Here is a 25,897-nt window from a genome sequence, read left to right on the forward strand (position 1 = left end):
CTTAATGTTTATGGACATAACAACGGAGCATAAAACTATGTGAGACAAAAACTGATAAACGTGCAAGGAGAAAGAGAAGAATCCACTATTGTAGCTGGGAACGTCAACACACGTCTCTCAGAAATGGACAGATCAAGCAAGCAGAAAAGCAGTAAGGGCACAGTTGATTGCAACAATAATATCAATCAACTGGACATAACTGATATCCTCTAGACTACATCATCCAAAAGCAGCAAAAACTCAAATCTTCTCAAGCTCATATGGAACATTCATCAAGACAGACCACATCTTAGGCCATAGAACAAACCTTAACAAATTAAAAATAATTGACATCATATAATCTCTTCTCTTAGCTCACAATAGAGACTAGAAATCAATAACAAAGATAAACTGGAAAATTCCAAAATATGTGGTGATCAAATACTGCAGTTCTAAATAATACATGGTTCAAAGATAAATATTAAAAGAAAATTGAAAACATGTTGAACTAGGTGAGAATAAAACCATGACTTAACAAAATTTGTGGGATGCAGTAAAAGTAGTGTTTAGAGGATAATTTAGAGCCTTCAATGACTCTGTTAAAAAGAAGAAAGATCTAAAAACAATAATCTAACTTTTCATTTTAGAAAGCTGGTTAAATGAGCAAATTAAATCTAAAGTAGAAGTCCAAAGAAATCCAAAGCAGAAGAAAAGAAATACTATGAAATAGAGCAGAAATCAATGAAATTAGAAATCAGTAGAGAAAAACCAAAAGATTTTTTTTTAAGATCAATAAAATCAATAAGCTTCTAGGCAGGCAGGCTAAGAAAAAAAAAAAGGACAAAAATTACTAATATCAGAAATAAAAGAAGGGACATCACTTACCAGCCCATGGAAATTAAAAGGATAATAAAAGAATACTATGAACAACTCCATTCTTCAAAACCTAGATGAAATGGACCAATTCTTTGAAAGGTCTAATTTGCCAAAACACACACAAGAGGAAACGGACAATCTGAAGAGGCTCAAAAATCTATTAAAGAAATAGAATCAATAATTAATAATCTTCCAAAATAGAAAGCTATTGAATGGGTTCACTGTTGAATTATGCCAAATATTTGATTTATGCCACATGGATTCACTGTTAATTATGCCACATATTTCCTGTAGAATTTATGCCAATTCTCTACAGTCTCTTTCAGAAAATAGATGCAAAGTGAATACTTAACTTGTTCAGTGAGGCCAGCATTATCCTAATACCAAAACCAAATAAAGATATCATGAGGAAACTATAGACCAATAGCTTCCATGAACCTAGATGGAAAAACCCTCAACAAAATGTAGGCAAATTGAATATGGCAATGAATAAACAGAATTACATACCATGACCAAATGGTATATACCCCAGGTATGTGTGGCTGTTTCAACATTCAGAAAATTAATCCGTGCAATTCATCATCTCAGTAGGTTAAAAAAGAAAAAAATCACATGATCCTACCAGTAGATGCAGAAAAAGCATTTGACAAAAACCAACAGCCATTCATGGCAAAAAAAACTCAGTAAACTAGTAATAGAGGGAGACTTCCTCAACTTGGTAAAGAAGATCTATAAAAAACACTACTGGTGACATCACACTTCATAGTGAGAAACTGAAAGCTGTCACACTAGGATCAAGAACAAGGCAAGGATGTCCCAACTCTTGTATACAGTTTGAGAGGGGGAAAGCAAAACTGTATTTCTTTACAGATGACATTATTGTCTATATAGAAAAAGCTAAAGAATTGACCAAAAAAAAAAAAAAAAAACACTCCTTGAACTAATAAGCAATTATAGCAAGTCTGCAGGATACAGGTTAGCCTATAAAAGTCAATCTCATTCCAAATCTGAGCAAGTTATTTTGTGGATATTGATGTTTAGATGCTAAAGTTTATATGGAGAAGCAAAAGACCAAGAATAGCTAATACAATATTGAAGAAGAAAAAGTTTAATGGACTGACACTGCCTGACGTCAAGAATTCTTAGAAAGCTGTAGTAATCGAGACAGTGTAGTATTGACCAAATAAAAAAAAAAAAAGGTAATACAACGAAGCAAATACAACTGGACATCCACCAGCAAAACAAACAAACAAACAAACAAAACAGAACAAAACAAAAAACCAGGAATCCAAAGACCTTAAACCTTTCACAAAAATTAATACAAAATGGGTCATAGACCTAAATATGTAAAACACAGAATTATAAAACTCCAAGAAGATCAGAGAAACAAGCTGATGGTGGCTATGTGATGACTTTTTAGATGCGACACCAAAACCATGATCCCTGAAAGACATTAAGTGATACACTGGACTTCATTAAGGTTAAAAACTTCTCTATAAGAGAGGTTTTCAAGAGGTTTTAAAATAACATGGTTAGACATTTGATATTTGTGCCTCATCAATAACTCTGTAAGACACTCTATTCAGTCTTTAACAAGTAAAAATGCTTAATATGAAGGTGTGTGACTTGATGGAGTGATGAATGCGGATTCTTGCTTTCCTTGTTAGTATTTCAAAAAGAATCCAACATTTTGAAAGAAAAAAGTAACACTGTTTTTGATTAGTATACCTTCTGGGTTGAGACTCTCCCCTAAGTCTGGGATGGTATAATATCACCACACCTTGGAAGAGAGTTCAAACGGTCAGGAAGTCCAAACCTTTCAAATGTCTGAATCAGAGGGAAGAAGGGCTTGAGAAAAAATAGCAGCAGAGGACGGGAAAGCAGAGAAGAGCTGTGAAAGTCATTCTAGAGAGGGACTCCCAAGTCTTTAGACATGGGGAGTGAAGTGAAGGTCAGAGGTTTTCTATAAATGGAGGAGGATGGCTTCCTACCCCCAAAAGGGGACCAGCAGGAAAAGAAAGACATTTGACTATACATATACAGTTGAGTTCTATATGGCAACAGGATATCTAGGTACATGGAAATGAAAAATGTGAACTTAGGTGGGAGGGAGAAGTACATCTTTGGGTGTCAGTCACATAGAACTAGTTGTTGGGGCCCTGACAGCTGAATTGCTAAGTGAAAGAGTAGAGAGAAAAGAGGAACACCCAGAAGACCACACTTTGGTAAATACACATTCAGGGAATGGATAGATGAATCAAAGTCAGAGAAAAAAAAATTCAGAGAAGTAGGAGAGGAAATCAGGGGAATCCAGTCGGGGAACCAAAGACAAGTGAGCTTTTCAAGCAAAGGGTGGTGCATGGGCTCGAACGCTGAAGCAAGGACCGCATGTCCTTAAGAATGATGTTCCCAGCCATCCCTTGTGCAGTACCCACTAATGCTTCAGTGAACACCAGCATTGTGCATGAGCAAGGTCAGAACCAAGCCACAAGTTTACTTCTTGTCTTTTCTCACCACAACAAAAGTTCTCGAAGACTGGCACAGCACATAATTTAGTTTGTTTTGTTCTAACGAAATCACATCGATTGCTCTACGCGTCACACCTTTAATGCTTAAATGGTTGCGGTGTACAATTAGAGATGTGAGTCATAAATGTAGAAACACAAAACTGCTGGTTTTCTCTTTAATTACCAGTTTACACTTACTGAGAATTGTAATTGGACAGGACCTGGAGATGCTATAGGAAATACATCAACCTCCGGTTGGACAAACAATCAGAGAATTAAAGTAACAGGAAAAGAAGATACCGCCAATGATTTCCTATCTCATATGTTGCCCCAACTACATCAAAATTGCATTTCAGAAGACAGAAGACCATAACATCCCATACATGCTCATAAGACCAGTGGTTCCCAGGACAGAATGGCTGGGGACAAACACAGGGGTCTCGGCAATTTACCAGGTAATATTTCTCCACCCCTAACTGTGGATCTTCTAATACTTCTTCGCTCAGCCATTTGCAGAAGGGTCCTCAGGTCTGTCTCATGTGTATTCACCTGCTTGGAGCCTGGGGGTCACCTATATGGCCAAGACCTATAACACCCTCAAAACTATGGCAAAGGTCTCACAGGGGTGTGGCTTACCCCAACTGTGAAACTTCTGAATCTTCAACAAAGTGGCCAACAATAAGGCTGGGAAAGCCAACAATGCAGCTTTGACTTCCTAAGGCCTCATAGGATATTTGTGTAACAGTGTTTTTAATTTTCCATTTCTAATTCCAGCTTCCTCCACCAAGGACTCCTTCCTCTGAGACACGTAGTCTCCTCAATCCCTCTCCCTTACCCCTTGGCTGCTCACACTGAGCAGATGAACTCATTGCCTACTTTCCTGGGAGACTAGAAACCAACAAGTGGTCAGCAAGCTTTGTTTCAGAGCACACATGATCCAGAAGCCTGAGCTGCTCTACTGGAAGAATCCGACCTCACTCAGCTTTGTATCTCCTGTGCCCACTAGAGTTCCTGGCACATAGTAGCACTCAATTAATATTTGCCAAAAGGATGGATGGATGGATGGATGGATGGGCGGATGGACAGACAGACAGATGGAAGAATAGTGGATGTTGGAGTCAGACAGACACATGGGTTCAAACCCCAACTCAGCCATTTATTAGCTTTTTGGTATTATGTGACTTATTACAATTCTCAGTCCCAGCCTCCTCATTTATAAAATAGACAATAATATCCATCCTATCACTGTTAGAATTAAAATAGATAATGCATATAAAGTGCTTAGCACAGTGCCCAACACACAGTAAGTGCTCCATAAATAATATTTTCCTTCTTCCATAGAGAGCGCCACAACTGACCACAACAGCCACTTTGTGGACGCCTCCGGCAGCATCTGGTGCACAGTCAATGCTTTGTTGCAGGAAACTATAGTAATGGGAGACAAGGGCAGCGAAACAGCTATAATTTCTATTCGTGAGAATTACTGAGCATTGACTTCCATGTGCTCCGTTTCTTCTTGAAATTAAGGAGCCTCTTTTAAGATTTTTTCATTAAGCCACAACTGAATGATTCTATTATCATTAGGAACAAAAACATACATATATAACAGACATAAATATATATTTATAAATACCTAAATATATAAGTATATATTTATAAATTACTTATGAATCATTTATAAATATTTAAACATATATCAATAAATAGGACTATCTATAAAAATAAATGTGGTCAGAGATTAGGGTGGGACAACATGGGCAGAAGCAAAAAGAAAAAGGAAATTATTCTCTTAAGGGGCACCTGGGTGGCTCAGCTGTTAAGCGGCTGCCTTTGGCTCAGGTCAGATCCCAGAGTCCTGGATTGAGCCCCCCGCATCGGGCTCTCTGCTTGGCGGGAAGCCTGCTTCTCCCACCCCCAACCCCCCTGCTTATGTTCCCTCTCTCATTGTCTCTCTCTCGGTCAAATATATAAATTAAAAAATCTTTTTAAAAAAGAACTTATTCCCTTTAAATAAAGAGTAGGTTCATTTTAAGACATAAACATCTGTTCTGGTTCTTGCCTGCCTCCTCGGATCTATTCTCTACTCTCTGTCTTATGCTCTGTGACCTAGGAATTCTTCAATAATCTACTTGGTACTTCATTTTCAAAGACCACAAGAAGCTTCTCTAGAATTTACAAATGCTATTGAAATTAAGTAAAAGAAGAAAATAGGGGTAAAAAAAATTTAAAAAATGGAAAAACTATAAGGCAGCCACGCTCCAATGACAAACCGTGTTGGATTTCAAGTTGATTGTGAATTTGGAACTTAAAGTGTTGACTGGGGGACCCAATAAACAACACTATAAAACTAGAATAGTTCTTTAGGATAGTTGGAAAAAAAGCTTCATTAATTCACAGTGTGTCTAAAATATAATCCCAATTGTACCATTTCCTAAAATACATCCTACCATATAGCAGTCAGTACTAACAAGGTTATGTCTATGGTTCAAACCCAGGGCTTCAGTGGGGAGCTCTAGAAGTTATTGTTCCCAAGGAATTTGTGAATGGCGCCCCAGCACAGAGCTCCAGAGAACCCGCTGTGAATGGTGCCCCCGACACTATCACGGTGGTCCCCCCGAATCTCAGGAGTCAGCCTATTAGGTCGTTAGGTCATTCTTCCCCAGAGGCCTCAAGGAGAGTCTTACACAGTTATGAGAACAGGACAGATTACTTTGAGAACCGGTTCCATCTCCACATCTGTGAGAGACCCCCCAGGGTTCCTCCATGTGGCCGAGAGGCTGACATGCATATCCAGTAAGTTCTGGGGACCTGGCACACAGCACGACTAGTGGCTGTCATTTACTGAGCATATTCAGTGTCCCATGTACTGCGCTAAGTATCATTTCTAAGCTTCACACAACTATCCACACTATTACTGCTAACAATGGCTTAGGCTCACGGGGTTCTCCCTACGTGTCATCCATTGTGCTACATACTTCACAGGCGTCCTCTTAACTGAGGGAGAAGTACTACTGTTATTTTCCTTTTCATGATGAACAACTGAGGTACAGAGAGATTAAATATTTCAAATCACACACACACACACACACACACACACACACACACGAAATTGCAGAACCAAGATCCTAGAAGGGTTTTTAGGGTTTAAATCCTAGAAGGGTTTTTAGGGTTTAAATAACTAATCCAAAGTGAACTAACACGTATGTGGTGAAGCCGCAATACAAAATATTCATCTCGTAGTCATTCCCTGTGTATTTTGAATTGAGGATCAAAGCATAATTTTCCACAGTGAAAGTCGAGTTCAGGAAGTAGACTCCAGGCAACTTATATTCACAATTTATTCATAAATTGAATAGTAGCAAATTTGAAGGTATTTATATGAAATTTAATAATGTACTAGCATAAAATAAGACTTGTGTTCCCATGATTTTAATAAAAGACATATTTCTATAGTAATGTAGATATGCTTGGTATAAAACCAACATAAGAAAAGTGAAAGACTCTACCATGCCACACTTTTAAAAAGATTTTTTAAGATTTATTTATTTATTTGAGAGAGAGAGAGAGGCTGCATGAGGGTGGAGGGGCTGAGGGGCAGGGAGAGGGACAGAATCCATGCTGAATGTGGAGCTCAATGCGGGGCTTGTTCCTAGGATGCTGGGATCACAACCTGAGCTGAATTCAAGAGTTAGATGCTCAATGACGGGTGACAGAGCCACCCACGTGCCCCTAACTTGCCACACTTTTTAGAAATAATGTAACAATAATGTAACAACTAAATCCAATGCTTTGACTATAGTTTCCACATGAGAATAACAAAGATATTTTGGAATCATTAGGATAGTAGAGAAATTTTGTCTTTCAGCTACAAACTACCAAAAGGAACTCAGTCAACCTGACACCGAAACATTGTATTGGTGGCTGAAATCGGCTGGAAATTAACAGGACAGTACAATTAAGCCCATACCTGAGACTTTTATTTCGTCTCTTATATATAAAACCATAGGAGGGATAGAATTAATACAAAGATCTATCTATATATTCTAGCACTAAAAAGAAAAAAGACTCTTATTTCTAATTAAATTTCACATTAGTTTTATGTAAAGAAATATGTTCTCTTCTACTTCAGAAATCTCTACAATTTATCCTGTTAGCATCTATGAGGTGCTTATAGGTTTTATATCTGGTATCATAAATTCAGGTGATTTATTACCTCTCCTACTAGACATAATATGTGAAAATAAGACAATACTGAGGGATCTCTTTGATTCTAACAATAAATGCCTTTCATATAGAAGATAATCAATAACATTTGCTAAGTTTTTTGAATAAGTAAGATATTCTGCTATTAAAATAAAAGCATTCTTTGCTTATTTCCCAGAAAAAGAAATATTTGACACCGACTTACAAAGCTTGGCGGATAACTCGTGATTTCTCCAGAAGGTATTCAGAAATCTGTGCTCCCACGACAGCTCCGGAAGAGGAAAATTTCATTTCTAAGTATTTACCAAATCGGCTGGAATTGTCATTTATGATGGTGGAGGCATTGCCGAAGGCTTCCACCAAATTGTTCACTTGTAAAATCTTCTCTTGCAGGGTTCTGTTATTAGCCTGGAGAAAATGTCAAGATATATTTTTAATGTAAAAAATTACTTCTGTATCTAATAAAATGTCTCTTCATTGATAAGCACTACATGTAGACATAAAGGTCTTGAGAGCACATTCTTGGCATAATGCCAGATGTTAGAGTATCTGGTCTCCCTTTCCCTTCCTCTAGGTGAGTTCCCACTTGCTTTCTTCAAGGGGCAAAGAGATGTTTCATACTTTTTCAACTGAATACAGTTCTGTTCAGTGCCTGATTACAAAGACAATTTGTAAGCAGTCTACGCACGGTGGGGTACACCTCTCATTTTGCTATTCCTCCTCTACCTCCCTGGGGCCCATCCAAATGTTCCCCAAAGCCAGAACCACTTCTGTTACTTCCATGGAAGCTCCTACAGCTGAAAACCAGGGAGTAAAGATTATTTTGAATTCAGAAGCCGGGGAAATGGAATTATTGGGAAAACTGAGAATAGCTCAAAAGCACGGATGGAAGCAGGTCTGCTTGGCTGTCCTATTTTCTCTTACCCCGTCTCATACATTCCTTCCTTCAAACAAGCTTGTTATGATTATTATTATTTCCTTATGTACCACTTTACTGGGAGTTCCATCAAGTAGAAATTTATTTGGTTAAAAATCAACCTCTAGGAGTGCTTGGGTGGCTTAGTTGTTAAGCGTCTGCCTTGACTCAGGTCATGATCCCAGGGTCCTGGGGTCGAGCACCACACCATATCGGGATCCCTATTGAGCGGGAAGCCTGCTTCTCCCCCCTCCCACTCCTCCTGCTTGTGTTTTCTCTCTATCTGTGTCTCTGTCAAATAAATGAATAAAATCTTTTAAAAAATGATTTAAAAAAATCAATCTCTTTTAGCATGCATGTCCCACTCTAAGACAGTTAGGGAGGTATGGGTCATTCACATCTTGGTAGAAATTAGATCGAATAGATTACGTTTAGGGTAATACCTTGTTGATCAGCTATGTTGAAGGTATGCAAATTATATAAGGAAGGGAGAGGAGCAGTTGGTATTTCTGGAACACAGACTACATTAGTACATAGACAGGCTAGAGGGGGCATTCACAGTGAGGGTCTGAAGGCATATAAAGTATCTTCTAGAAGAGGCAGTAAACATTGAGAGAAGACAGTAAGGAGCACTGGGACAAACTTGGCTCTTCTAAAATGTTTGGGGCTAGTCTTGCACTCCTGAGAAAGATGAGAAAGTGTCTTTGTCCACTTGTAATAAGGAGCAGTGCCCTACTAAGATTTTGAAGCCTGCATATTACAAATGTAAATTTACTCCACCAAACATCCCATTTTTGTATCTGGCAAATCTTTATTGAGGAGAAAAGTAAAAAGTAAAGTAAGATCTAATAAGGGTAGGGTTCTGGGGAATGGAGATATAATATACATATATATCCCCAATTAATATTAAGTCACATTTTTAGATCTAGGAAAAGAGAAAGTGATTAAATAAATCTGCTGACCTCTACAAATCAAAATTCACAAACAAGTTAATCCATCTTTGATGAGACCCTCTATCAAGCCACAAACCAAGAAGGAATAGCAAAGGCCCTCATGGACGGCCCTTGAGTAAATTAATTCAGGGGTTCAATTCTTCTTTATGCTGTGCCTCCCTCAAAATTACATCTCTTTTTCACTGTGATGTTTATTCTAGTATTAAGGAGGGGGAAAGTGGATGGGCAGTGAGATGGGAAAGAGATGGAGATGACAGTCCTGGGCACTAGCTTCCTGGTCTCTGCTGGCTCTTCTAGTTGTGAGGGGGTCACAGGTCTGGTTAGTGGAGGGAAAATCAACCCAGTGACCAAGGTATATTTCTATTCCTTATCCATACACGAGATTGAAAATACTAAAATTAGTTAATTGACTTTAAAAAAAACACAGAAATCTTTCAACTCATTCTGAAAATGAATTATACTCCAGAGAGCCCGAATGCGGGGCTCCATCCCAGGACCCTGGGATCATGACCTGAGCCAAAGGCAGGGGCTTAACCCACTGAGCCACCCAGGCACCCCAAGAACATCTCATTTGTTTATCTGCCATCTACATATTGTCTTTGGTGAAGTAATATTCAAATCCTCTATTTATTTTTTAATATATTTTATTATTTAAGAATAGTTGATATGCTCTTTTGTTCTTTTTTTTGTTATTTGATCTCTTATTATTGAGTTTTTAAGATTTTTTTTTTTTTACAATATATGCTTTAAGGATGCAAGTATTTTATCAGATATGTGACTTGCAAATAGTTTCTTTGAGGATGTACCTTGTGGTTTCATCTGTTATAAATGTCATTCAGAGAGCAGAAGAAGTTCTTAATTTTGGTGAAATATAATTTTTTCCTTTGTGGATTATGTTTTTAATGTTGACTATAACTACTGTAGCTTTACAGTAAGTCTGAAAATACTAAAACCATAGTATTAGTCCTCCAACCTTGTTCCTTTTCAAAACTGATTATTATAGCTCCTTTGCCTTTCCACATAATTTTTTAACTCAGCTTACCAATCCTGCTGGGATTTTTATTGTAACAGCACTGAATCTACAGATCAATTTGTGAAGATGTGGCGTAATAAGATGGCTGTTTTAACCCATTAACATGGTATACCTCTCCATTTATTGGGGTATTCTATGATTTCTTTTATCATTTTTTTCTACTTTTCAGCATACAAATTCCATATATGTTTTATAAGACTTAGATTTAAATAGTTAATTTTTTGATTTTTGGTGCTATTGTAAATAAGACTTCTAAATTTCAGTTTTCAATGAGTTGATTATTGCTGAGATATATGTATATATACATATAATGCAAATTAACTTTTGTATTATATATACACTTATAATGTATATAACATATATAAATATAATTGATTTTTGTATATGAACCTGAAAGCAACAAAAGTAAAAAAGTAAAGAGAGTATTCAGTAAATGTACTGGGGCTAAAAGGGGAGAAAATCACATTTATAAAGCCTTCCTACTAAGAGTTAGAATACCGCAAAATGGAGCATACACTTTTTCTACTCACAGAAGATAGCAAGCATGTTTTATAATTTCTGTACCTTATTTAATGTGGGAATCAGTGAACATTAATCTAATCAGCTACATTAGGCTTTGAAATATAACAAATATTTCTGTTAGGATAGAGAAAACATTGTACCTTTCCAAGAACCGTCAGCTGTTGAACCAAAAGATGAGCACTTTCTGTCTTTCCAGCACCACTCTCTCCAGAAATAACAATGCACTGCACAGTGAGAAAAGGAAACCATGAGAAGACTTTATCCTTACAAGATGTGGCTCACACACAAGAAGCTAAGAGGGGAATTTCTAAGATGTGAGACTCTCCTTACCTGATCTGAATTGTATGTTACCATTGACTGGTATCCTAAGTCAGCCATTGCAAAAATGTGAGGAGGATTGGCAGTTCTCTTTGCTCCAATATATAGTTTGGAATGCTAAAGGTTAAAAAGAACACATTTTGTGGGGCTTTTCTTTTTGTTTAAGTCCTAGATTATTTACAGGCAGAACTGCCAATTTTTTAAAGCAAAACACAAGTCAAAATACATTTTCATACCACCAAAACATGACATACACTCCACACACGTACTATACACACATGTATGCACAATATTATAAAATAAAAGCTTGACATAAAAGAGCCCAGATATATGATGTAACATAATAGCATATATCATTCTGGTAGCAGTATTTAAAAGAAGACTCTTGGAAGTGCATAACCACTTCCAAAGCAGAACTTAATGTTTCAAAATACTATTATCTCTCTAAATAAAAGGAGACTATAAATAAGACAACCAGGTATCATTTTGTTGACTATTCCCTGGATATAATCCTGTCTGACATACGATCACCACTTTTTTCTTTTCATGTCACTTGACATATAGTCTGTCATTTGACCTGCCCAAATCACCAAGTTAACTGATAACAGAATTTAATGAAAGCCCAGACTTCTGGAACTTAAGTTCAAGGCTCATTAATTTACCATTATTCTTGTAAATTTTAAGGTGGTAGAGAATGAGAGAATTATTTATTTCTCACATATAAAAAAGCTATTAATCATAATATTAACCAATTTTCTAGAATATACAAATTGCTAAAAGAGAATAGGTCCAATTAAAAATGAAAGACAGCTTAACTCAATTCCAGAAAACTGTTCTATATTTAAACCACTAGGGCTTGAATAATGGATAATTATATACTCATATTCATAAAACACACATACCTGATACTAAAAACCAATATGTCAAAAGGAATTTTTTAATTCATAATGACAAGTTTCATAGCCACTAAGTATATATTACCTGTGAGACAATGTAATTATACTCTTGACTCTCCCATACTTGGTTCAGAGGGAGACAATACCCTGCACTTTCGCAGGCATCAGTTTATCAATATGATGCTTCGTATAGACCAGTTACCAGTGACTGGAAGTAGTCACCCTTCTGCCCTAGAGTTTTGGAGGAAGGAAGACCAGGAACCACATCCAGATTGATTCACCTCCTATTTTTTCCATCTCTCTGTTTTAGCAGCAATTACTTCTTTTTTCAAGGCACTGCATGAAAACGTCTTTGGCCTCATCTAAATTAATTTCAAATCTGAATAGTAAAATTATTAGTACAAAGTAGAAGAATGCAAACCACGCCACATACCTGTGTGGAATAAAGACCCAGACTCTGAAAAGGGTTCAGAGCAATGAGTATATCTCCCACATACATATAAATCTGATCTCTGCAGTAACAGTTCTCAAGTTGTTCTGAGACTGTATTCTAAAATAAAACAAAAAGAATTTTTTTCTTAAAAAATCATTTAAGGTCACTTACAACTTAAAATGTAGACAGTAATAAATTAACCATCTGGAATTTGGATTGAGGATCAGAAAGGAATAGACACACGGAGTCTAACACTGGTTCAGCAAGTAGCTTTCCACCTGACAGACGTTTTCTATTTTGAGGGCCATAGAGGGATGGCATTGTTCTCCATGTTTTCCAAAGGCCAGGTGAGATATTACACAGGTATTATGTGCCGAGAATCTTCCAGAAAATAAGAAAATGCAGAAGACAACATAAAGAGAAAGACCAATGGAAAAGGAAGGGGAGGATACAGAGAACATGACTTTTTTGCAAATCAGGATTATTTAGTGGTTCTGTAGAACGTCCTAGCCCTTTGCTGAGACATTTGGCTTTATGAGACACAGCAAAAAGTTCAGAAAAGTAACTTTCATAGTTGATAAATTGTGAGTACATGAAATCAATTTTAATAGTGTCAGAAATCATCATTTACAGTACGACACAAGAGGAGAGCAGATCATAGCTCAAAAATGAGACGAAAACAAAAGCACAGACAACAGAAACAAACAAGCCCCGTGTCTAACATGTAGGCCATCAGTATGATGAGCAAAGTCTTCTCTATAATCCACAAGCCTAGAAACTCCCATCATTAGAGAATTTGGTATGAAAAGATTTATAAAGGTGCTAGCAATCTTTGACTTTGCAAGTCAAAGATTGCCTTGATTACAAGATGTTTGATGTTCTCAAGAAAGATTATTTTGAGGAAGTACTCGAGTTGTTTAAGCAACCCTAAATTTACCAAATGACTACCTCTGTTCAGAAAATGTCTCCTGATTTGTTGAATTTCTAAGCAAATCTCAGGCATTTATTAGATGTATTTAAAGAATGCTGTTGATCAGGCAGGATAGAGATCCTAACCTTTTACTAAAAAGGAGCTATTTATTTCTCTAATGATCTGATTATCCAGAATAAAGGGAGACGAGGGGAAGGGAGACTGAAACTGTAATTTACTGGCTTGCATTTGTACCTTCACAAGAGATGCTTGAAATAGTTCTGAGATCACTGTGCCCTAATGGGCTAGCCCTGGGAGAGTAGGGACTTTGGGATCCCATGAGGGGGACAATGGCCATCGTAGGAGAGACAGGCTCTCAGGGTTTCCTAGATGCCTCTGGGTACAGCCACTGAGAGTGTAGCAGAAGAGAAAATAGAGGGAAAATAGCAGAAGAGAAAATAGAGCAGAAGAGAAAATAGAAAAAATGCTCTGTGGAGATTGTAGGAGGCAGACCATTTTCTGACCTCAGTATATCATCCCTCTGAGACTCCCAGAATGAATTCAGGGGAGGAAGGGTCTATAACTTATAAGCAACTCACGCTAGTGGGAATCCACTCCTTTGTAATTTGACTAAGAAAGAAAGAAAGAAAGAAAGAAAGGGAGGAAGGAAGATGGACATCAGGTTGAAGAGATCTGGAAATCTGAGTTACACACATTCAAAGTGAAGATAGGAGAGATAATCAGGAAGCCAAGAGACAAGCAAAGCTTATAGATATTCCAACAGCCTCCTGTGCACATCACTTCTATAAATTAAACAAAATCTAGAATGTTTAGGTTTAATTAAACGGAGTCTCTTACCTCATCCAAAACTTCTAGGGTTGCTAAATCGTCTACATCCTTCAGACTGGACATTAGTGATCTATTGAAGTTACTTTTCTTGGTGTGAATGCGTTCATGTCTGTAGAGCAGTACAAAGAGAGAAACCCCTTCTGACTTAAGAACTTATTACTGATCACAGTGGAGGTAAGTTTTAGATACATATGAGACTACAAAACTTCTATAAAGCTGATTTTCCTAAATTCAACACTAACCATTTCCCAGAAAATAGCCTAATATATTTGGTCTGTTTTCTCCTCTCTATAGGAAAATTACAACATGTCAAACTTCCTTCACCGATGATGAAAAGAGTTCATTATTTCTATCAAGAACTCTCCTATATATAATTTGCTTTAAAGCTCCCTCCACATTGTGATTCAATGTTACAAAGTGGTGAGTCAGAGAGATGTGAATTCATTAGATTCCCAGTGGTTTCTGAGACCGTGTCAGGCCATTGGTGGCTAAGCAATGGTTACATTAGAAATTATTATTCAGCAGAATTTAAGAGGAATGTAAAATCAACTCCACTGTGGATTTTCGAATGGTTAAATGGATGAAGGAAATTGGTTTCAGGCACTGGGAAGCTTATTTTCAAGGAAAAACATTTCAGCAACTTCTGACAACAGCCAAGGATCTTGATTTGACATGAAGGCCAGAGAAGCTGCTGAGATAAACACCAGGGCTTGTTTCAACTTTTCTGGACATGAAATTATCATCTAATTGGTATTTTGAACAAAACTGTACCTCCAATGTTTATTTTGGGAGATAAGTAGACTTTTGAAACAACATGGGGTTAGAGGTGACAACCCCCTGCAGTCAAACACCCAGCTATAACTTTTGAGTCTTCAAAGCTTGACTACTAATAGCCTTCTGTTGACCAGAAGCCTTACCGATAATATAAACTGATTAACACATATTTTCTGGTTTTTTTCTTATATATAGTATTCTTATAGTAAAGTAAGCTAGGAAAAGAAAATGCTACTAAGAAAATCATAAAGGGGAATTATACTTAGAGTGTTATACTGTATTTATTGAAAAAAATCTGTATACAAGTGAACCCATGCAGCTCAAACCTGTGTTACTCAAGGGTCAACTGTACTGTCAAGCATTTCAATTTGTCCGTTAGTAAAAGGAGTAAGTAGACTGTGAGGAATAATAGGAACCATACCACTTACTCAGCAAACTTTGCTTAGTGAATTAAGTCACTATTTTTTAAAAAACTTTAATTCCAGTGTAGTTAACATATGGTTGCATTCATTTCAGATGTACGATATAGTGATTCAATAATTCCATATATGACTCAAGTGTTCATCACCATAAAGGTGCTCTTAATCCCCTTCACCTAGTTCAGCCACACCCCACCCACCTGCCTCTGGCTACCACCAGTTTGTTGTCTACAGTTAAGAGTCTGTTTTTGGTTTGTCCCTTTTTTCCCTTTGTCTTGTTTCTTAAATTCCATGTATGAGTGAAATCACGTGTTATTTGTCTTTCTCTGACTGGCTTACTTCACTTAGTATTATATAAACTCTCTAGCTCCATCCATGTTGTCCTCAATGGCCAGACTTCATTCTTTTTAATGGCTGGATAATACCACATGTTCTTTATCCACTCATCTACTGATGGACACCTGGGCTGCTTCCAGACTTAGGCTATTATAAATAATGGTACAGTAAACACAGAGGTGCATGTATCCCTTTGAATTAGTATTTTTGTATTCTTTGGGTAAATACCCAGTAGTGTGATTACTGGATTATATGGGACGCCTGGATGGCTCAATAAGTTAAATGTCTGCCTTTGGCTCAGGTCATGATCCCAGGGTCGGGGATGGAGGCCTTCATGAGGCTCCCTGCTCAGTGGGGAGTCTGCTTCTCCCTCTCTATACCCCTCTCCCCTGGCTCATGCTCTCTCTCCCTCTTAAAAAAAAAAAAAAGAAAAGAAAAAGAAAAAGAATTAAATCAGTATTGATAAACTGTACCCCCTCTACCCTCGGCCAGCCCTTCCTTCGGTTCACTGGATTCTACCTTCTTTCACTTACTGAAGGACACCGCTGGTTCTTCTCTCATCCTAACGTCCCTCAAATTTTCCTCTCAGCTATCATAGTGCTTGTCTCAAAAGTCTCAAAAGAAACAAGCACAACGCCTTGACTTCCTTGACTTCCATTTTTTCCCCCTATCTACTGTTCTATTTCCTTGCTTTATAGCAAAAATCCTCATAAGAATTATCTATAGTTAATTTCTTTCCATCCAGTAAGAAAACTCGTTCCAGTCAGGGTGCCATCTCTCACGCCATGGAAACAGCTTCTGTTAGGAATATATATATTTTTTAAATATTTTATTTATTTATTTGAAGACAGAGATCACAAGTAGGCAGAGAGGCAGAGAGAGAGGGGGAAGCAGGCTCCCCACTGAGCAGAGAGCGTGATGCGGGGCCCGATCCCAGGATCCTGAGATCATGACCTGAGCAGAAGGCAGAGCCTTTAACCCACTGAGCCACCCAGGCGCCCCTTCTGTTAGGAATATTAATGGCCTCACACTGCTAAGTCCCAAGGGTAGGTCTAAGACCTCATTTTATTTAACAGACTGGCAGCACTGACCAACTCCTTCTTAAATACACTTGTTTTGGTATCCTGTACGCTTCCCTTGATTCTCTTCCTTGCCTTACTGGCATCTCCATTTGAGAATCATTTTCTGATTCCTCCTCATCTTTCTATTACATCTGGGATCTCTGGAGCTTCAATCCTTGCAGTTTTTTTCTTCTCTATCTACATTCACTTCCTGCTTTAACTACCACCCACACACTGACAACTCTGCTGATCTTCAGGCTTAAGCATCCAAATGCTTACTCAACACTTCAACTGGAAGTCTAATTGGCAGGCTTAACACATCCCAAACCATGCTCCTGAATACGCAGCCCCAAACCCCAGGATTCTCATCCCGGTAGGCGGTGACTCCCCTCTACTGATTGTTCAAGTGGTCCTTGGATCTTCTCTTTTTCTCACATCCTTCATGCAATCCATATACAAATTCCATCAGCTCTACTGCCGAATGCTATCTGGAACAAACCATTTCTCACCGCCATCACCTCCACCATATTGCATCCCATACCATTATGGCCCCCCACCCCACTGCCACCTTTGCTTTCCACACTCTTCTCAATATTACAGTCAGGAAGATTTGTCCTTCATTTATATTAGTTCCTCCTCAGCTCCACCTGTGTGATGAAACTTTATTCATTCTTCACAGCTCACCTCAAATGCCACCTCTTTAAAGCTTCTCAGCATAATTCTATACAACCTTCAGAACAAATATTTTAGTTCAATCAGTTCAACCAATCATTTGTATATCGGTCTTACTCCCTTTACTAGACTGAGAAGTTCCCCGGGATGAGGAAATCTCTTCAACCTATGGGAGCTGGAAAAGTTGGACATCCCATATGCAAAAATTTAAAAATCTAGACACTAACCAGGCCCCTTTAACAAAATTAACCCAAATGGATCACAGACCTAAATGTAAAATGCAAAACTATAAAACTCCTAGAAGATAACATAGGAGAATATCTTGATAACCTTGGGTTTGGAATGAATTTTTAGATACAGCATGAAAACCACCATCAATAAAAAAAAATCAATAAGTTGGACTTCATTAAAATTAAAAACTTCTTTCTCTACAAAAGATACTGTTAAGAGAGCAAAAGGAAAGCCACAGACTTGGAGAAAACATTAGCAAATCACGTATCTGATAAAGGACTTGTATCTAATAAGGATAGTTGTACTCCTATTTTCAATTCTTGGGTTCCTCCATCTTTATGGCATTTATAAACATTCACAGATATGCCCTTATTGGTATGGATAATTTAGTTACTATTTGAATACCTTACTACACTGTAAATTCCAAGATACATGAGACTATTATATGTCTTTGATCCTCCCCCCCCCCCCACTGTATCTGGGGAACAAGCAGATTATTTAAAACATAGTACGTTCTCAATAAACATTAGTTGAATAAAGTAAGTCAGAGTATACCCCACACAGTTTCTGGCACAGAAGTTCTACATAGTTGGTCTCAGTATTTGCTGAATTCAATAGGTTATCATCTTACTTATGCCCCTATTTCCAAAGAGACTCATATTATTTTTGAGAAAACAGAAAAAGAAGTCCAATTATCCATTTAATTAAAGTGAAGAACCCTGAATTTTTCACCCGTTTTTTTATAGGTCCATTTGGCAGCTAAAGACTATTCCTGGAGAATTACAAGAAGGAGGTGGTGAAGAATTGGGAGATCCATATTTGGCTGGCTAATACTCCTGTGAATCCATCCACTCCAGTTCATCCTCCTTGAGGCTTCTGGTATGAGTTTCCAAAAACTTAGAAAAGATGTTGTTATTGTAATGATTGAAAGCCTCTAAAGACTCCCCATTTTCTACAGCATGACTTAAAGACTTCTTGGCATGGAATTCACGTCTCTTCACAGCCTTGTCTCGAAGAGCCTTTCCAGCATCATCAACCATCCTCTCTGTACAGAACATTCTCCAATATGCCAACTATTCTGAGATTCAGTGCTTCGCTCATTTCATTTTCTTTGCCTGGAATTAGTTTCCTTCCATGTCTCTGAAGTTCTACTTATCATGCAAAGTCAGGCTCAAGTTTCACCCTCTCTGAAGCTGTTGCAGGACTTTCAAGAGAGAGAATGTACCCCTAGCAGGGAAACTTTCACCTTTAACTAGGTATGTTCACCATTTTTAACCAGACTAGGAGAAACTTATGGGCAGAGACCAAGTGTTATTCATCTTTCTATGCCTGGTATCAAGGACACAGCAGTATGAAATGCCCAACTAGCCAGTGTGCAAAGCATAATATCTCTTAGTGGAACCAATCCTGTGTCCTTCCCTTTTAGTTCATGTCCCATGATTTCGGGAAAACCTTTTAATAAGTCAGCTGACACCAAAACCTACTTGACCTACCATCTTTCAGACCTCTTACCAATATCCACAGAATTAAATTTGTGATTCACAGGTTCCTTTTGGTTTTGTTTTGAAAGAGAAAATGAGAATGTGAGTTGGGGTAGGGGGAGCAGAAGGGGAGAGAGAGAGAGAGAATCTTTAGCAGGTTCAATGTTCAGTGCAGAGCCTGATGCGGGGTTTGATCTCACGACCCTGGGATCATGGCCTGAGCTGAAATCAAGAGTCGGATGCTTAACTGACTGAGCCACCCAAGTGCCCCCTGTGATTCACAGTTTTAATGGAAAACATGAAACTTAGCTTTGGTATGTATGTACCCAAGTGTGGAGAGGTTGCCAGGGTGTTATCTGCTGGGAAAAGAGGGAGGAACACGTGTGGAGGTCTGAAGACAGGTTATAAGACATGCCCAGAAAGGGCCCTGTCACTGAAACAGTGAGAGGGACTCTGGTGCCCACTGAGCCTGAACTCCAGCCATAATGGGAAATTAAGGAATTATTTTAATCAAGAGGGGGAGCCTAGAAAGAACAGAGTGGAGTAGCATATTCTAGTCAAGGAAAAAAATCATCTTACTGTACTCGAAAAATAAACATTATCACTAAACATCATCACACTTAGGACAGCCAAGAAAAGTTAGAATTCTAGTAGTAAATATCTTATAATTTAGGGTCATACATTCTAAGAACATATTAAAATGTGGCATTTCAAATTAGTAGAGAAAGAAAAAATTCAAGAAATTGTGCTGGTTAAAAATTTGGGAATCATGTACCTTATGTAAAAATAAAGCCCAAGTGTATTAAACCTACAGATTTTTAAAAAACACTCATAAGAGTTCTAGGAGAAGATACAGAAGAGTTGTATAATAATAATAATGGGGTAGGAATGGAATTTTTAAGTATGACAAGATAAAAAAGAGAATAAAAATATGGGATGGGTGCCTGGGTGGCTCAGTGGGTTAAAGCCTCTGCCTTCAGCTCAGGTCATGATCCCAGGGTCCTGGGATTGAGCCCTGCATCGGGCTCTCTGCTCAGCAGGGAGCCTGCTTCCCGTCCTCTCTCTCTGCCTGCCTCTCTGCCTACTTGTGATCTCTGTCTGTCAAATAAATAAATAATGTCTTTAAAAAACTTGTTAGTTTTCAAATAATTCTTTAAAAAATATGGGATAGATTTGGCAAGATAACAATTTTAATAAATGAGTATAATAAAAACCCAAGTTCTAAGGAAAATAAAAAAAAATTTGCAGTGTGTATGATGGACAAAGGATTAATATGTTTAATATTTCAAGAACTTTTGAAATTCAATAAAAAGAACACTGAAAATGAGATCTCATGAGATATTAGGATAGTGAAATTGTACTGAACACATAAATTTTAGGCTTTTCTATTTTGATTTGGGAAGATAAATCCATCACTATCATTTCCTAAAAAGACATGTTAACACCAGAAAATACTGAAAGCTAATAATCTTACCTAGACTGATGGTGTTAAAATAGCTGAATCATATAATCTCTGTTGACTCTTCCAGACCTGGAATTCTATAATTTGTCAACCTAATGGGCTTGATAATTCTGTGTATTGATTAGGTGTGTTACCCAGGAGATGGGCAACTACTTCATTACGAAGAGAAAATGAGGAACCATTTTCTGTGACTCTGAAAAACTCGTGGTTTTGTTTTGTTTGTCACTTATAAAGACTTTATCAGGGTAATTGTGGAGATGGCTTGGCTCTACTCTAGAATATGACTCCTCTATTAAGATTTCTCTTCAACTCAAGGGTAGAGAGGCTGATGGATTCAGAGCATTATTGGGCCAGTAGTGATAATGGGTATAAAGTCAGGGTAGATTATGGATTGACTGATAAATTATTAGACATGGAACTGAATTCTGAGATAGTTGATGGAAAATCAAAAGTTATTTCTGAAGCTATATGAACCCTTGCCCCGGTTTGGATAGTGGTACTTATGATACCACAGGAACATCAGGAGCACGGGCTCTAGAATCAGAACACTCAGAGCAAACACCAAAAGAGTTTGTGAGGATAAGTAAAATAGATCATTTCATGGAAAATGCTTATTTAGAATGGGCATAGGAAAATGTCTAGTACATAACAGCTACTATTATTTCAGTTGTGGTTTTGTCACTTATTGGCCATGTGACCTTGGGCATGTAACTTCGCTTTCTCATACATAAGATGGGAATAATACAAGTCTATTTCATAAGGCTGTTATGGGGTGAAGTTACATAATGTATGTAAAGTGATTCATTCAGCATTGCTATGGTTAATAAATTTTAACCATTATTTTTATGGTCATGGGTTCAAGCCTCATCTATATTTTATATTTACATTTAATATTTACTTTTAATTTAGATTTAATTATATTTTAAATTTATATATATATATATATTTTTTAAAGATTTTATTTATTTGAAAAAGAGAGAGCACAAGCAGGGGGAGCAGTAGAGGGAGAGGGAGAAGCAGGCTCCCCACAGAGCAGAGAGCCTGATGAGGGACTCTATCCTAGGACCCCCGGATCATGACCTGAGCCGAAGACAGACACTTAACCATGTGAGCCACCCAGGGGCCCCTTAAATAAATAAATGTATATTTATACTAACTTTATATTTAGCTGTCTCCATCCTCTTCTCATTCCACAGATACCCTCCTGCATTCAACAAACACGAATTGTAAAAACGTGGCCCTGGACTCAGCTCAAACCGAGCAAGAAATGGGAAGAATTTGGGTCCAGGTCTTGAGAAGGATTTCACCGTATTTATTATTAAATCCTATGTATACCCGGAGGGTAGTAGCTCAGCAGAAACTGGGCATTCTGTCAGAAGACAGGGAAATAAGCAAATTCTTCTTCTTCGTCTCCTCCCTATTCTCATAGCCATGTTTTGAGCAGCGTTGAGCAGCGTCTTAGGCTGACTTTACAGAACAGAGCTGAAGTTTAGTTGGGTTCACGGCGAGAAGCTACACAGCTGTCTAGCACATCTGGGTTCCCGCAAACCTCCCTCCCACCTCTCGCTGATCAGGACCGAGTGCAGCTCTCTGCCAGGTCAGTTAAACTGGAGAAGAACCCCCGTGGACTTGCCCCTGCATACTTCTGCCCTATCTGTATGTCTGCACTGTCAGTTCCTTTAGACAAGGCTATCATGATGGGCTGCTCTGGAAAGCACGGTCAGCACTGCTGTCACTTGGTTGGGCCTTACACAGTATGGAGACAACGAGGCAGAAACACACACACACACACACACACAAATAGTTCCAGCTGTCATAACAAAATAGCAACAGTGAGTGACTCACTTTTGTACTCTTTTGTGCAGCGTCGATACATGACTAGTTGAGTCAATTATATCCTTGTTCAGCTTTAAAATTAGCTTAACATTGAAAAAGCGACTCAGTTAACAGTACATAAGATCAAAGGGCATAAGAGTGAAAAGAACAGTTCAATATATTACAGTCCGATTTCCTTTCATTTTAAGAATTATGAAAAGTGAGGTCAGCAAGCCTGTGACATGTCCAACCTTGTGTCAAAACACAATGAACCAGGTGATTGATATGACATCTCCATTCCTGTTCTGGTTTGTTAGGCTTTCCCCCCCAAATCTCTCTCTCACACACACACACACACACACACACACACACCCCAAACCCCAAGCAGAACCTTAAATTATACATGCTTCAACATCTATTATTGCAGTCATTCATTCAACAAATATTTACATTTCTGCAGCATCCAGTATGTTTCAGACAATTCGGAGCTCGGCTAAAGCTAGGAAAAAAAAGCAGATAAGGTCTATGACCACACAGAGCACACACATCCTGACGGAATAGTTAACAATACACGTATAAACAAAAATGTTAGGATAAGTTGAGCTAGGCCTGATATGTTTGCACAGATTCATTTTTGAAGAAGAATGTGCTAAAATCCAGTAGCACTGGTTTTTGCCTCAAATCCTACTCAATTAATAGACAAAACTATATTTGCTCGTGTGGGCGTAGGGTGGGTCGTGTGTGGTGGGTGTCTTTGGTAATCAGTTGTGGCCAACAAAGAATAACCAGACCTTGAAAAGGAAGTAAGCCACTGAAGGTGTTATCAATAGGCATGTAAATGTTATAAGTTTCCTTGGTTAGCTTTCTACAAAGACCAACCTTAAAGGCCCTTGTTGGCAGCCCTGTCGGGACCCCTGTCACTCTTGAGAGCTTTTTCTGCATCTTTACTTTTTTATTTTTTTATTTTTTTTTAAAGATTTTATTTATTTATTTGGCAGAGAGAAATCACAAGTACACTGAGAGGCAGGCAGAGAGAGAGAGAAGGAAGCAGGCTCCCTGCTGAGCAGAGAGCCCGATGCGGGACTCGATCCCAGGACCCCGAGATCATGACCTGAGCCGAAGGCAGCGGCCTAACCCACTGAGCCACCCAGGCGCCCCTCTGCATCTTTACTTAATAAACTTCTATCGTTTTACTCACACACACACACAAAAATCACAAAAAAAGCAAAAAACAAATAAAAAAACCACGTTATTCACAGTTAATTCAGGTGCATGCAATTAGTGTATAAAAGCTTTCTCCGTAAGTTAAATACTTTGAAAGCTATTAAAGTTGTAATGAATGATGAAGAAAAACTGAATTATATTCTATAAACAAAAATTTTAAAAGAATTGGCAACTGTGAAAATATTTTACACCTTACATGTCTCTTTTGGTCACTAATGTATCATAAGCACCTAAACAGTAGCTGCGAGATAATAATAAATAAATAATAATAATAATAAATAATAAATAATAATAAATAATAATTGAAATAGATTGAATAAATGAGAGGATAAATGATTGTCAAAGGAAGATGTCTAGTTCAATCTGTGTCACTATCTTAATATGATATCCATATCATATTTTGTCTGAAACAAACCGAATTCTTTGGAGTTTGTGTAAATAAAAGCTTTGAATTTTTCCTAATATAATATTGGGTATGTCTTTAAAAAAACTATTCATATATTTGAGAGAGAGCAAGAGAGGGAGCACAAGTGGAAGGGGAGGGTCAGAGGGAGAGGGAGAAGCAGGCTCTCCACCCCGCAGGGAGCCAGACTTGGGACTTGATCCCAGGACCCTGGGATCATGACCTGAGCTGAAGTCAGACACTTAGGTGACTGAGCCATCGAGATGACCCAATATTAACTATTTCTTAAAATGAGGATGTACACCTAGATTTTTAAAAGAACATCTAAATGTTTCTATAATTTTATACACTATATACTACACTAGTATTTAATTAATCATCACTGCTATTGTTCTGGTCAACTTTCATTTTTCTGGTATCAAATTTTTAAAAAATGCACACAATGATTTGTTAGATTTAACTATATACTAAATACCAGACAGTAGCATTGTTAGGCAAAAATTTTTTGATAGTTCAAAAAAACACATGCTTATAGAAAGGGATAGCTATTGATTTCAGAAGCACATTTCCTTTAGAATCTTCTTTTTTTTTTTTTTTTTTTGTTCATTATAGATTCCTGTCATTTTTTTTTAATTTTTTATTTTTTTTTTATTTTTTATTTTTTTTAAAGATTTTTTATTTATTTATTTGACAGAGAGAGATCACAAGTAGGCAGAGAGGCAGGCAGAGAGAGAGAGGAGGAAGCAGGCTCCCTGCTGAGCAGAGAGCCCGACGTGGGACTCGATCCCAGGACCCTGAGATCATGACCTGAGCCGAAGGCAGCGGCTTAACCCACTGAGCCACCCAGGCGCCCCTTAATTTTTTATTTTTGATAAACATATATTTTTATCCCCAGGGGTACAGGTCTGTGAATCACCAGGTTTACACACTTCACAGCACTCACCAAATCACATACCCTCCCCAATGTTCATAATTAGAATCTTCTTACATCAGTGTCATTTTAATAAAAATCTAACTGTGCGATTCAATCCAGCCTGTATTTATTGAGACCCTGCTATGGGCAGGGCATTGTCCTAAGTGTCGCAGGGTTACTGTAAGTGAAAAGGAATCCAGATCCTACATTCAATGAGTTTCAGTCAAGTGTGAGCTATAAAAACATTTAAAACAACACGAGGCATATCGTAAGTGCCAAAAGTGAAGTAAAAATCCAATATTAGGGAAATAGCAAGGAGGCAATAATTCCCTCCTGCGGAACCAGGAATGGGGCTTGCAGGTCTGGCGCTCAGTCTCGTTACTGGAGCAGGACCAGGATTCCGTGAGCTGAGGAAGAGTGTTTGTAGGTGCAGTGGTCACTGGTGGGTGCTCAAGTCTGTGGCAGCAGCACGTGGGAAAGGGCAATGTAGGCAGGTGCCCCACGACAGTGACGGTCTGTCGCAGCCAGAAGGCAGAATGCTAGTGTGGGAGAGGCTGGAGGCTGAGGAACCTAGGTTGGAGAGGGCATGATTGTTGAGAAACACAGACCTCTTCCATGCGTTCAAATTCCAAATGTCCAGAAAGCAAAGCACGGACTTCTGTAAGGAAGCCGAGAACTCCTCCGACGTTTCTTGTCTCACTGACTGACCAC

General features: G+C 38.1%; 1 protein-coding gene across 1 annotated transcript in view; it reads right to left on the reverse strand.

The window, feature by feature from the left end:
- The window catches only part of MYO3A (myosin IIIA), a 232,753-nt gene that overhangs the window by 117,532 nt on the left and 89,324 nt on the right, over window positions 1-25,897 (reverse strand). Inside the window, exons 11-15 of the mRNA XM_004757631.3 lie at window positions 14,405-14,504; window positions 12,637-12,753; window positions 11,320-11,424; window positions 11,130-11,213; window positions 7,771-7,973 (exon numbers count right to left, since the gene is read on the reverse strand). Of these exons, the coding sequence (XP_004757688.1) occupies window positions 7,771-7,973; window positions 11,130-11,213; window positions 11,320-11,424; window positions 12,637-12,753; window positions 14,405-14,504 (609 nt within the window). The remainder of the gene's footprint in view (window positions 1-7,770; window positions 7,974-11,129; window positions 11,214-11,319; window positions 11,425-12,636; window positions 12,754-14,404; window positions 14,505-25,897) is intronic.

This window comes from Mustela putorius, unplaced genomic scaffold (genome assembly GCF_011764305.1).
Source record: "Mustela putorius furo isolate JIRA1106 unplaced genomic scaffold, ASM1176430v1.1 tig00000827_pilon_pilon_pilon, whole genome shotgun sequence".
Classification (NCBI taxonomy): Eukaryota; Metazoa; Chordata; class Mammalia; order Carnivora; family Mustelidae; genus Mustela; species Mustela putorius.